This window comes from Hippoglossus stenolepis, chromosome 24 (genome assembly GCF_022539355.2).
Source record: "Hippoglossus stenolepis isolate QCI-W04-F060 chromosome 24, HSTE1.2, whole genome shotgun sequence".
Lineage (NCBI taxonomy): Eukaryota > Metazoa > Chordata > Actinopteri > Pleuronectiformes > Pleuronectidae > Hippoglossus > Hippoglossus stenolepis.
Window position 1 is genome coordinate 5,199,731 of NC_061506.1, and position 13,908 is coordinate 5,213,638.

The 13,908-nt window shown below is 41.6% G+C and overlaps 1 protein-coding gene across 5 annotated transcripts in view; it reads right to left on the reverse strand.

The window, feature by feature from the left end:
• atp11a (ATPase phospholipid transporting 11A) overlaps nt 1-13,908 on the reverse strand; it is a 40,392-nt gene that overhangs the window by 6,484 nt on the left and 20,000 nt on the right. For 3 of the 5 annotated variants that reach the window (XR_004694876.2, XM_035150362.2, XM_035150363.2), the window contains 29 exons: nt 12,608-12,730; nt 11,949-12,038; nt 11,601-11,681; nt 11,232-11,339; nt 10,465-10,593; nt 10,132-10,235; nt 9,994-10,041; nt 9,701-9,765; nt 9,449-9,530; nt 8,753-8,903; nt 8,475-8,672; nt 8,015-8,128; nt 7,796-7,855; nt 7,545-7,711; nt 7,232-7,303; nt 7,045-7,118; nt 6,829-6,932; nt 6,254-6,435; nt 5,750-6,001; nt 5,478-5,655; nt 5,281-5,383; nt 4,940-5,085; nt 4,795-4,854; nt 4,483-4,610; nt 3,469-3,604; nt 2,562-2,585; nt 861-926; nt 641-744; nt 290-455 (listed from right to left, as the gene is read on the reverse strand). Coding sequence is in view for 3 of the 5 variants with exons in the window: in XM_035150362.2 (XP_035006253.1) it covers nt 290-455; nt 641-744; nt 861-926; nt 2,562-2,585; nt 3,469-3,604; nt 4,483-4,610; nt 4,795-4,854; nt 4,940-5,085; nt 5,281-5,383; nt 5,478-5,655; nt 5,750-6,001; nt 6,254-6,435; nt 6,829-6,932; nt 7,045-7,118; nt 7,232-7,303; nt 7,545-7,711; nt 7,796-7,855; nt 8,015-8,128; nt 8,475-8,672; nt 8,753-8,903; nt 9,449-9,530; nt 9,701-9,765; nt 9,994-10,041; nt 10,132-10,235; nt 10,465-10,593; nt 11,232-11,339; nt 11,601-11,681; nt 11,949-12,038; nt 12,608-12,730 (3,315 nt within the window). In the remaining 2 variants the exon portion in view is untranslated. The remainder of the gene's footprint in view (nt 1-289; nt 456-640; nt 745-860; nt 927-2,561; nt 2,586-3,468; nt 3,605-4,482; nt 4,611-4,794; nt 4,855-4,939; nt 5,086-5,280; nt 5,384-5,477; nt 5,656-5,749; nt 6,002-6,253; nt 6,436-6,828; nt 6,933-7,044; nt 7,119-7,231; nt 7,304-7,544; nt 7,712-7,795; nt 7,856-8,014; nt 8,129-8,474; nt 8,673-8,752; nt 8,904-9,448; nt 9,531-9,700; nt 9,766-9,993; nt 10,042-10,131; nt 10,236-10,464; nt 10,594-11,231; nt 11,340-11,600; nt 11,682-11,948; nt 12,039-12,607; nt 12,731-13,908) is intronic. The other 2 variants (XR_004694878.2, XM_035150364.2) reach the window with 1 other exon arrangement.

The window sequence follows — 13,908 nt, forward strand, 5'->3', positions numbered from 1 at the left end:
GAGCGTACTGACTTACACCCAACAGAGCAGGGACGTAGCCAAAACCAGCGGACATCTGCTGACCCACGTTCATCAGTTAGACATTTAACACACCGCATTTACGCATTCAAAGATGCAATGACATTTTGATAAGTACTCACTGTACAGAAAGTGAATAATAAGTAATGGAGTACCATTAAAAATGCTCTGAATATCTATGGTTTGTATTTAGGTTTAAAAATGTTAAACTACAGATCCTATTTTCTGTTTATGCTATGTACATGTTACTTGTAAATACAAATGCACCCACCTGTATGCGTTCAGTAGTGGTGGGCCACAGCGCCCTCCAGATCACCTTCTTTAACACATCTGGTAACAGACTGGCTGTTATCAGGAGGATGATACTGAGCCAGGCCGGACCACTGGACAGCATCTGCATGAACACATAGTACATCCTCTGGTAGTTGAGGAAGGGCCTGGAGGAGGAGAGGAGGAGAGAAGAGGATGGAGCAGAGATAGATTTAGTTCAGTAATGTTTTAGGCAACAGATTTAAAGAAATTCCCTCAAAGCGCCACAAGAATGGAACAGATGGACGGACAACCCGAAAACATATTGCCTCTCGTCACTGGAGATATGTGAAAATATGTTGTCATAACCTACCAGATGATTCCTCCCCACAGCAGAGAGAAGACCACAAAGAAGATCAGTGAGCCCCAGATGACAAAGTGGTTGATCCAGGTCCAGTAATGAGTATCTAGAGCCAACTACAACAGAAACATGACATCTGTCAAATTAAGATCTCATCTTAAAGAGACCAGTGATGCTTGGGAGCGTCTGTGTGTGTAGATACTGTTTACTCCGTATGTGCATGTGTGTTTACCTTGAATGTGACAGTGAAGACGAGCACAGTGAAGACCAGCGTCCCAAACGTCCAGTTTCCAAACATCTACAGAAACAAGGTGACAAGAGGAGCCGTCAGTGACACGTTACAGAGGGAAGGATTTCATGTTCAATCCTAATTCATTCATTTTGTTGTGTTGTTACATCTCATAATGTCGCACAATCAGCTGGAAACAGCTTGAAAACCTTTATTCACCTGGATTTAGTGAAATATACTCAGGAGAAATTCACAGGTTAATGCACTTACAGCTCTGGTGTTAATATGATACATGGAGATAAACTTTGGTGCAAATATTCAATAAGGAATCAATCAATCAAACAGATGGCAGGGAGTTCAGATAGCAGCATTCAGGTGGAGCAGTAACTATCAGATGACTGATGAATGGGACACGTGTGAGATGAGGTGTTTTTGTATGACTTTATGTGTTAATTAATGAGCTACATGGGCCATTAATCAATGAAAAAGTAGTAATTAGTCATGTAGATTCAAAACTTAAAGACGATCGTGCCAACGTAAACTGAAAATGTTATATTTTTATTTCTGGGAACGACAGATAGTGAAACGTGTTCTTTCAAGCCAACACTTAAATGCCATAAGTCCTGAAAACTTTCCTACTCTGGCTTTTGCATTTTCTTCCTGGTTTGACTTTAAACCCTTCGACAACTGACATTCAAAAAGTTTCTCTAAATGTGTTGGATACAAAAGAAAGGATGAAATATGTGAAATATGGATCAATAAAGTAAAAAAAAGAACATAAAAAAACTAAAATTTGGATTTTCCAAGGCCAGCTGACGTGGTAACAACAAATTAAATTACAATAATGAGCTGTGACATGATGAAGAAAACATTTGGCGATTGCCTGCTGTTATCAAAGCAACAAATGGTACGAATAGGATTTTTTTTTTTTATTTTACATTTTCCTGAATAGAATTAAATGAATTGCATGGTTAATGAAATGAACAAGGATAACTGGTTCAAATAAAAATGTTTTCTTTTCCAGAAAATGTATTACATAAGGCAGGACTATTTTCTTTAAAAAGGATGCAATGCAGGATATTAAAAAAATGAATGAACACTTATTTTTTTATCCTAATTTATTGCCTATTTTCATACTTTCACTTGTTTTTTTTTCACATTTTGACAATGTGCTGCTGTAACAAGTTCTCCACCATCAGATCATTAAAGTCTTATCATAACAAAAGAGCTTCAGTGTCGTGATGGATGAAAACATCACTTCACCGATATATGTCTTTATAAAATAAGCCTATAAGCCCAAATAGTCCTGATGTTCAGAGAGAAACCTCAGAGGTGACAGTGTTCTTCTATCAGCTGAGGGAGAATGAGACTAGACGGATGACTGAATTACGTAATGGAGGTAGAAGTGCAAATCTTTTTTCTATTCTCATTTATCCTGTGATTATAACTAAGTACACACACTCACAAACACACACACTGTAAAGCTAATGTGTGTGATCACCACATCGACGCTTGCACACATGAGCGTGGTTCGAGGAAAAGCCAGGACACTACACAGAAGCCTGCAGTTGTTGTATCTGCATCGGGCACGGAGACAAGAGCTGAAGAGATGATGGGTGGTCTGGGATCAGGCTACGTGACGGGACAGTGAATTGAAAAGTGAAACTAAGGGCAGAGGTGACAGAGAGACAGGGACAGGCTTACCATCTGTGTGTTGGTTGTCATTAGCTGGGAAGGAGGAAAGAGAAGCAAAAAAGAAAAAGCAACACAAAGGTAAGAGAAGAGGAAGAAAAAGAGGAGAAGGCCAGAAGAAGAAAATCATAACAAAATAAACAACAGTTTTGTTGCTGGAGAAGAGAAAACAAATTAGATGCAAAACTCAAGTGAAATCAAACAACTCAAAGCAGTCCAGAGGGTTTCTGGGAGAGTAACGCTTCTTGAAAATGAAAGGGCACAAACTGAGAACAGAGAGGAAGATGGTGGAAAACCCGCCGTGCTGTCTGTCGCGCTTCGGATGTGAACGGAACGTCTGTCAACTTGTATATAAAACTGTCAGTCAAATGAAATCCTCCTTTACTCAAGGGAACACGTTAGATCAGAAGCCTAAAAAATCTTTTCTGCTTTTTTCTGCAGTCAGATGCTGCAGAAAGTCACAGAGGAAGGTTGGTTTGTCAGTTGCAGAACCAATGAAGCAAACATTAAACATCACATGCTGCATATTTGTCTTGGAAATTAGCTGCAAGTGTTGCATTTTAGAACACGGAAGAATATCTGGTATCATAGACTCTAATTACCTGTTATCGTCTGGTGAAAAATATCATGTAAATAACATGTGCTTTATGAGAAAACGTTGACATGCACCACGAACTTATTACTATTATATTTAATATGCTCTAATATTCCACCGTAATTTTTAGCTACAATCAAAGTCGACAGCAAAAGACAAATGAAAGGCAGCAAATTATAGATGTGGTTGTGTCTGTCGAAAACACAGACAAAATGAGACAGAAAATTCTATAGCTTATAAAAAACTTTTGAATGAAGTATATTTCTTCCAAATTAAAAAAAGATCTACTTCACAATGAACTGTCGTAGACACGTGTGTTGTTACCTGTCCATTGCTGGTGAAGGTGGTGTTGTCAAACAGAAAGTAAGTACCAAAGAACATCACTATGGCGTCATATACACCCAGGACGGTCCAATATATGAAGTTGGGCCATCGCAGCAAAGAGTTCTTAGCAATATCTCTGAGAACATAAACACAACAGAACAGTAAACATCATGAATTACTTTGACTATATTGATGACCTTTCATATGAGTGATTACACTTGTATTGATAAGTACGACATTAGCGTCCTTAGGGACCTACCTTTAACCAGAAACAAATGTAATGGGATATTTTAATTTGATTCATATGCACTGACTCAACAGTACATTACTGAGAGAGGCCAGTCCCAGTCGTAAAAACTGAAACACAACATGAGGCCTGTAATTTATCTTCAGAAAGAGAGAGAGAGACGAGGGAAAAGAAAGAACAAAGCCAGGGAGGAAAAAGGCTTCATCTAGTCATGTGAACCCTGTTTTGTTTTTTTATTTTGATTGAGCTGTGACCAAATTTAGTACTGTTACAAATTTAAATATAAAATAACATTACTTAATACAATTATTGTACTTATTGTACTTTGTTTGGTCCAGACCTTCAGACTTTTCAGAAGACTAAAAGAAGTAGAAGTGCCCTTAGAATGTCTGAAATGTTTGAACGAACCTGAATTTTATTTTTTCTTTGTGTGTGAACACACTGTGCTTATTACCTCTCTGGAATAATCAGACTCAGGTGCAGCATATTTCAGCATAAAACAAGCAGCTCATCATGTGCTGGAGAAGATCTCATCACTGAAACATCCAGAGAATTTCTTTTGTTGTAAATATGCACTAATGAGAGCTTGTTACCAACAACAAACAGATGAATATAAGAGTGTTGATGTAACTGATGTGAGAGTCTTATTCACAAGAGTGAGACTCTCTGACATGATGATATGGACGTGGAGGAACCTGTACAAAGTTTAAACCTACTGTGCTGTCCTGTATTCAGCAGACATTGTCATTGGATTAGGGAACACTGACCTATACAGCGATGGGTCCTTCTTCAGGATTTCCATGTTGATGTGCTGCTCTATGAGACTGTAGAGCAGAATGGGCAGCGAGGTGAAGCTGATGTTGTACAGAGTCAAGTAGGCGGTATCATACAGGGGCTGGAAATAAGTACAGAGAGAGAAACGTTTCAGCCATTCATCCTGTCTTTGTGTGTGTGTGTGTGTGTGTGTGTGTGTGTGTGTGTGTGTGTGTGTGTGTGTGTGTGTGTGTGTGTGTGTGTGTGTGTGTGTGTGTGTGTGTGTGTGTGTGTGTGTGTGTGTGTGTGTGTGTGTGTGTGTGTACCTGTTGTGAGAAGCCACAGAAGAACTGGTAAAGGAACTGGGGGAAGATGAAGCAGACATTCTGGAAAAAGACATAAAATAATTTTAAAGAAAAGCAGGTGGCAGAGAAAATAAATCTCCTTGTCTCCATCAAACACTGTTTCTACCTTGTAGAAGAAGTATTGCACTAGTTCGGAGATGCGTATGTAGTAATAGTGTCCATGGACAAGCAGAATCTTCTTGAGGTGTTTGAACTTCGGAATGGCGTAGTCGCTATTCCTCACAGCCTGACGACCTTCTTTACCCATAATACCTTGAGAGGCAGAGAGAGGTTTGTCATTTCCCGGTATTTCAGATTAACAAGTGCAGACTACAAACTGTACAACTTGTAGCATCTGACCGAGAAAATAGATATAGAAAATATATTTCACGGAGTTCATGTCTGAAAGCGGCTATAGAGAAGCACGTTGCATCTGATGTTGCAGGATGTAGCGAAACTGCCACTAACCGATGCCAACATGGGCTTCCAGGATCATGCTGACATCATTCGCTCCATCGCCAATCGCCAGTGTGATCGGATGTTCTTCAGAGGTTTTGATCATCTTCACGATCTAGAAAGAAAATGGCAAGAAAGCAAAAAGTCTCAACATACGTAGGAACTCTAAACCATACAAACAATAATGGTGCCATGAGAAGTCTCCGTACCTGTGCTTTCTGGAGCGGCGCCATTCGACAGCAGAGCACAGCGCTGCAGTTGCGGCAGATTTCTAGGAAGATCTCTTTGTAGTTCCCCGAGTTTGAGTCCTCCTGGCCGGGCCTCATCACCGCAGAGAGGGTGGCCCCGTCAATGATCAGACCAAAGTCAGGGCAGTCACCTGATAAGCTGCACAAACACACGATGAGTTAATAGTCAGGGAAACACAAAGGAAAAATTTAATTCTGTACCGACACCGTGTTCTCACTGCACATGTACAAACCCAGAGAAAGTGTCCCTGGTCATGCCTCCGTGCTGCCTCAGGACCGTCCTGCTCAGGTCAAACAGGACGTCATGCAGGCTCTGCTCCTCTGTGCGCTTGGTGGTCAGCTCCAGGATCTGGGTGTTGCGATGGAAGAGCCTGCTGGCGTAGCAGGTTGCGGCCGCCGTCTCCATCTTATCGCCTGTCAGCACCCACACCTTCATGCCGGCCTTGTGGAGAGACTCGATAGTGTCCGCTGCGTTTTCCTGGAGCCTGTTGTGGAGGAAAGAGAGAAAAGTCACAGGCATGTTTGGAAGTGAATATGACGTCTTTATTTTCTGTCTGCCTCCCTTTGCACATAAAGAGCTGACTTGCAATGCCTCCTGGGTTCAATTTCTCTTTCTATCCTGCACTATTAGTACACAGAATCAGGAGTTAATGCTTAGCAGAGTTTGAAGTACACACTAAAAGGCAAAGACTGGATTTCTATACAATAAAAATCCAAGTTTAAAAGAGATCCTCCACCTGTCCTCCACAGCGGTGGCTCCCAGGAGTATCAGGTCTTTCTCTATGATGTCATAGGCCTCAGCCAGTCGTTTGTCGCGGTCCTGTAGCGACAACTTGGCCTCGTTCAGCAAGTGGCAAACCTCCTGGTACTGTTCAGGGCTCAAAGGCCTGTAGGCAACACAAAGCGTCCGCAGACCCTCCTGGAGGAGAAAGAAGATCTCTGAATGTGAGTGTGTGGGCAGAAACTGCTCTATTTATTTGACTTTAACACCCAGCACACATCCTTCTGTTTTCACTGACAACTATACGATTTATCTGCAGCTGCAACCGCCACATGCAACATTTCAGAATTTGGACAAATATATAGCCTGGAGAGTAAGGAAATTATGAAAATACACCTTTTTAAGAGGTGATGGGAAAAACTGCCTGTGCAATTTTTGTTTGTTACAAGCCGTTTTGGAACCTGTATGGGAAAACTAAACTGTGGTAACCATGGAAACCGCTGTGGTCACGTGCTGTAGCTGTGGAAACCACTGAAGTCACACAACCTTTGAAGCTTTCAGGAATGTTCCCAGAAAAAAAATGACTCTCACCACCGCGTTGTGCTCCACCCGAGCTCGAACCTGATCCACCTTGCCTGAGACAACCCGAGGGAAGATGGAGGAGTCTGCACCTTTGCAGAACAGATAGAGCTGACCTGCTCATACACACAAAAAAGGGGAAAAGTGTGTAAGACAAAACGTAAATACTGTACGGACATATATGTGCGTATAATATATATATACATATAACAGTTTGTTGTGTATTACCAGTGCTAGCTCTGACAATGACGCTCATCCTCCGTCTGACTGAGTCGAATGTCAAAACCTCCAGCAGCTCGAACCTGATGAAAAAAGTCACACAATCAACACTTGAAATAAACAGCATATACCAATAAAAAGTTGATAGTTGCTGATGGTTAAAGAGATAAACCTTGTTAGAAAGGAACACGCTCACCTCTCGATCTCATCCTCCCTGTTCAAGATCTCCATGTGACTGTCTTTGAGTCTCAGATATGTGAAACCGAGCCTACGACAAACAACAACACCGTCATTGAACTGAATGCGTGTAAGTCATTGAAAAGAAAACACGTGTGTGTGTGTGTGTGTGTGTGTGTGTGTGTGTGTGTGTGTGTGTGTGTGTGTGTGTGTGTGTGTGTGTGTGTGTGTGTGTGTGTGTGTGTGTGTGTGTGTGTGTGTGTGTGTGTGTGTGTGTGTGTGTGTGTGTGTGTGTGTGTGTGTGTGTGTGTGTGTGTGTGTGTGCACTCCACCTCTTCATTCCCTCCACCAGCGCCACCTCATCCGGCGATGAGGAGATGTAGAAGGAGGTGGACTTGCCCTGGTGGATCCCTTGCTTGATCCCGTCCACCGTCTCCTCCTCCTTCACCTGCACCGTGTGGCACAAACACAGCGCCCGGAAAAACAGGTCCTCGTGCTCCTGGGTGGACGGCAAAACATTTTGTTACCCTGAAACACACACATGCGCACACATACAACACATTCAAACTCAGGATGTGCTCACCCTGGCTCCGGGACCTGGCGACGTGTCGATCATGTCCATACCAACTGCACCAGGCATCACCTAGCAACGATATGAAGCCATTCAATTTAAATATGTGCTGTATGTGACAATGACGGCAACAGAAGTCAAAAGTATGTTGTGTGTTAAAGCTCGCAAGGATAAAATACAGGCACACACAATTATATGTGTGTGATGACGAGCTTCCACATCAGCGGTTACCTGTCCATTACAGATGGCGTGAGGCACATAAACATGTCCGTCCACACAGCACTCAATGAACTCCATGTTGTTCTCTGTCAGAGTCCCGGTCTTGTCGGTAAACACATACTCCACCTGGAAAAAGAGCAGGTTAAATGTGTTTGTTATGTAAAACATAACACAGGCTCATTTACGTCTAAGATTTTAGATCTAATTTGTTAAAATCTTGTATTCAGAGTTTCTTAAAGATTATTTTTGTGTTCATACCAACTTTTCCCATTTTTATCTCCAAATCCCTCTAATGTGTAATACAGTAATACAGCTTTTACTTAATGCTGCTATTCACAATATTCTTCTGCTGTGTTCTTCCTTTGTGAAAGGCAAACTTCGGAACATGTCTGGACCCAGTTTTCTGGGCATTTTTCGGAGTTGATGTCTGAAAGCAGCTTTAGTTTGCACAGGGTTACATTTGCTTCGCTACCTGTCCCAGCTCCTCGTTCAGGTCTGACGTGTTGACCACCGCTCGCTCCCCCAGCTCCTCATCAAACATCTCGTCGTCCCACATGATGAAATAGGAACCCAGGAACTTCTGCATTTCCACGGTGACGTACATGGAGACGGGGATGATGTAGTTGAAGAGAACCATGAAAGCCAGGAAGTCTGTGAACGCCCTGACCACCTGAGGATGAGAAGGATGAAGAGTGTGAGGAGGTGAACAGGTTCGAAAGAAAACACATTTGTGTTTGGACTGAGACTCACAATGTGCCTCTGCCTCTCTGTGTCGGTTCTATCGTTGTACCACGGCTCGTCTCTGTTGGGATCGGCCTGCCACACGTACTTAAGTGCGGTGTTGATGAGGGCCTTGCTGATGAGAATGCACAGGTAGACCACCAGGTAGGCATTCATTGACCTGTGGGGGGAGACAGCAAGCAGCTAATGACATATCTGTTCACAGTTCTGTTCAGTTCCCACAGGTACAGCGTGTTTGCATTGCAACACACAAGAATAGATACTTGTATACAGGCAGCAGCTGAGAAGAGGCAGTTACTCGCAGCCAAGTTCTTTTTGGCAAAAGGGAGACAAATACTATTCCAATGCATTAATCAGGCACACGCTGTATCCAAGTGTAAATATAATCCACCTACATATCTCTACAGGCCATCTGGCTACAAGATTAAGATGGAGAGAAAGTGATCGAGTCAGTGTGAGCCACGGACTCACAAAGACCCACTGAAGAAATGAAGGGATGAAAAGTGATAAGATGGATGGAGGGATGAGTAAAAACACAAATGATTATACACGTCTGTGTTAATTTGGGGGGGGAAAAGGATGTTTGGCAATCATTTTGATGATAATTGATGCAAACAGCTTCTCCTCCAGAAACAAATGATTTTATGTAGGTTAACATGACAGAGAGATGAGAGAGCAAGAGAGACAGAGGGAGAGAGAGCTTACTTTTCTACTGCAGAGCGTTTCTGAGACTTGGACTGGTAGTTGAGAGCCATCTTGGTTTCCATGCCGGTGTAGATGGCAACCGCTGAGAGGAGGAAAGAGCAAATCATGAGCATTAAAGTGGTTCAACAAAACAAAATAACATTCATTAGATTTTACCGGAGCTTTATCCACAAAAGAAGACAGCAAAATCCAATTGAAAGCTCCAAAAAAAGTTAGTAAGTAACCCTTAATTATTATTTCAGGTGCTTTTACCATAGATGTACTCTGTGTTCTTGAGTGTGGCCCCTCTGAGCAGCAGGTTCTCTGATCCTAAAGGCCTGCACACAGACGACAGCACAGTTAACTATCATTGTGAAGGAGTTATTGTGAGATTTGTTTCTCCCAGTACACCTATACAACATGATAAAAGTTCAGGGATAAAAGTATACACTTTACCTTAGTTAGAAATCACTAATCAAGCAAAGTTTTGATTCTATTTTATCATCATCAAGTTAAAAAAATGAGCACAATCTAGTTTATATTGATATGTGAGGGGTTCAGGTTACCTGGCCGTAGGCTCGTTCTCCATGTAGATGTTGATACGTCCCACAAACCTGCACAGGACAAAGGGGAGAGACATGTTTCAGGTGTTTATGTTACACAACAACATTGGGAGAGTAAGCGAGTGTTTGTTTTGTACTGACTTGTACAGGTCTGGCTGTGGCTGTTCACATTCTATTGTGGCGTGGATTGAGTCCACCTCCTGTTCTGTGTTGTAGGCTTTGGTGTCTTGAACTGCATAGTATGTCTGAGAGGAGGAGAGAAGGTGAAGGAATCAAGACAAAGAGGGAGGAAGGGAAAGATGGGAGAAAAGAGGAGCAACCGAAAGATGAAGATTAAAAATACAAGAGTGAGAGGATGATAGGGGGAGGCAGAGGAGAAGAGAGGAAGAGTGAATTGGAGCAAGAGGGATGGAAAGAGAAAGAAAAAAATACTCTTCTTGAAAATGCAGGCCACACATTTACACACATACACACCTTGTGGCTGCTCTCCCCATCCAGACTGGCTGTTGTTACAAAGCAGGTCCCATCATCTCGAGCCGAGGCGAGAAGTATAAGGTCACAAGGAAAAGATTCATTTTCTTTCACCAAGACGACATCTCCAACCTGAGTAAGAGGAATTCAATATTTATTAATAAATACACCGTCTTGTGTAAAACTCTGTTAACTATATAACTCATGTAAACTTTTATCTCAACCAAGGAGGTTGTGTTTTGATTGGATTGTGCAAAATCTACTGAAGGTACTATTATATGGGTATAATGTATTTGTTAGCCTTCCTCCTGAATACCACCACCAGCCGTTACTGACTACAGAGGGTCTAAATAAAACTGGAATTACCACACTACACCCCTGGTCTTTGAGGATGACATGGCTCTGATCCCTTTAGTGTTACTAATGCAGTTTGCCTAACAAGCCAACCTCCTGCTTCACCACCTGCAGGCCGCTCAAGCTCAGCCAACAGTTGTTTACATTTGTTCTCTCACACGACGTTTCATCCAGTAACTGAGCTTTTACTTCAGCTGAATATTTCTATCCGTGAATGTCTTACGTAAGTTACGTTAATGCAAAAGATTTTAAAAGCTAAATTGCTGTAAAAATGTAGAGCCACTAACACACATACACACAAACAGCTTAGAAGCGGGAAAATCCCTCAGTGTGAACCAATAAAACAAAATACACCAAATCCTTGTTTAGGTTGTATGGGGTGAGAGTGATTTATCTGGTGACAAACACACACGTACCCTGAGGTTGCGACTTTGTTTGCGGACCACTTTCCCATGCTGCACCACGAGGACGGGACACAGGTTGACAGAGTTGTCTGCTTTGTGTCTCAACCAGTCCTCATAACCCTGACACACACACACACACACACACACACACACACACACACACACACACACACACACACACACACACACACACACACACACACACACACACACACACACACACACACACACACACACACACACACACACACACACACACACACACAGAGAGAGAGACAGAGGAGGAAGTGAGGGAGGTGTGCAAAAGGGATAAGGTGCGTCAGTGTTGTGTTCATTGTCAATGCCAATAAAGTTAAATTAGACTGAAAACCATGGTCTCACCTGTTTAATGGCCGTGACTGTGATTACAAAGAAGAGCGGCAGCCCGCTGGTGATGGGACTGGTGGGTGTGTCGATGATCAGCTGAAGTGACACACACACAAAACACAGAGAGAAAGAGAAATGAATATGTGAACATGTATAAATGATATAATAATAAACACTATTTATATAGCACCTTTCCAAACAAGGTTCTTTACAAGTTATAACTGAAGAATTGAGGGCAAACAATAGAAAACATTAAAAATAAATTACAGCATTAGACAACAATAGAGCACAAATGAAAGAATTTATCACAGAAGAAGCTGTGGACAATTTAATATTTGATGCATGAAGAGAAAAATCTTTTACCTGGACCAGAAATATGATGAGAAAGTAGAAGTTGGCGACTCTCCTGAACTGCTCGAACATATTCTTCGGTATAAAGTTCCAAAATGTGTACTGGAAATGTGAAACAGTGAAATTGTGCATGAAAACATGTTAACATATTTAATTACACAGCAAAATACACACACCGCAATATAAACATCTAATAAACTCAGTATGTGCAGTTTTCAGTTTGCTCATCGTTTTTCTTCAGGCAGCGTTAAGACATAGTGTCATTTTTGGTAAGAAGTTGATGCCAGTAAGTTCTTGTGCTTTTTTAATAAAGATGACAGTACAAATACGAATCTATTTCCAAAAACAGCCATAAAAACCCTTTTACAAAAGAAACAGCACAAAAACATCAATGAAGCCCAGACTAGACAGATCACTGAAACCTTTCATATATAACATCCCCTCTTCTAAAACCTATCCTTGAGCAATACAGTGTAAAATTACCAAGAATAACTCACCCTCACAATAAAAGAGCAGCCTGAACTGTGCTTCAGAACTAACTGTTCTCTCCTGTCCTGTCTTTATGTCTATACCTGCTCTCTTACTCTAAATAGAATACAGTGGTGGAGTAATTGATTTTGAGCAGTAAAGAATAAAGTGAGTATTTGATCTTCGCGTGCGTCTTCACTGACCTTGGAGGAGACTATTCTGTTGTCTGGGAATCTCTGCTGTATGAAGGCCTCAGTACCAGGAGGAGGCTCCTTTTGTCCAATGTAGATGGTCCTGCTGTCCACCCAGTTCTCCTCACCAACACACTGCAGACAACACAGAACAGGTGTGAGTGGGACATGAAACACACGGCTCATGTAATGTCAGTTTTCATTTTGAACTGTATTCTGTGGGTGATATAGAGAAGAGATCAGGGGAGGAATCTTTGCCTTCACACAACCCAGGTCTGAATTCTATACATTCAAACTTGATATCCCGTTTTTATTTAACATCCAAGTTTGCCAAGGATTTCCTGGAACATAAATGATTGTGTGAGGAACCCGTGCATTCACACAAGTCCAATCAAAACACTCTAGCACAGTAAGGAAATACAGGACATTGTGTGACACACAGAAAGAGATTCACAGACGTTTACAGGGGGTTAGAGTGAATGAGTAATTTCTCCTCAATGAATGAGAGCTTTTGTTACCACGGATACACAGACCTGCATGTGACTCAGCCTGGAATGCAGATACAACACACACAATCATAAACTCACACTCACACTCACACACACACACAGTCTGATAAGACGGAGGACAGATCTCTCCGCCATTGATGCTCCTCTCTTTTTGTTCATTTGGTATTTTGCTGTACTTGTTTCCTGATTTAACTGCAGGGATATTTTTAATGTTCACATCAACTGAACAAACGACGTTAATGAAGATGACACCATGTTAGAAGGGATTTTTTAAAACTGCTTATTTTCTCAGTCCTTCTCCATTTGCCAGAAACAGCCACTGCCACAGAATGTCATAGCTTCCTTGTAACGTCTGACTGGTTTATGTTAAATCCAATGTCTCCAATGTGCCAATTTTGCAAAATGCCACATGCAACTTCTCTTACAAATAATATAAAAAGCTTTAATATCTAATATTTCATTCATTCTTAACATTTTAGCAAAAAAAATGCCCAAACATTGAAATTCTGCAATTCAGTTTATGTTCTTACCCCCTTTTTCTGCTTCTTGTATTTTTCCATTTCATGCTGTTGTTTACATCTCCAAAAGAATATATCTGTCACCTTTTAAATTGTTCTAATATACACTAACTAAGAACTACAAATCGTAACACAGAGCTTAGAACAAATAGATGTTACACTGCAGAGCTTGGTATTTGCATTCTGAGACACCAGCTCAACCTGATGCATGCAAGTCAGATATTTTGACTTAAAGTATTTCAGACAAGACTGGACTTGCCGTGCCAAACACACACATGCACTTTAT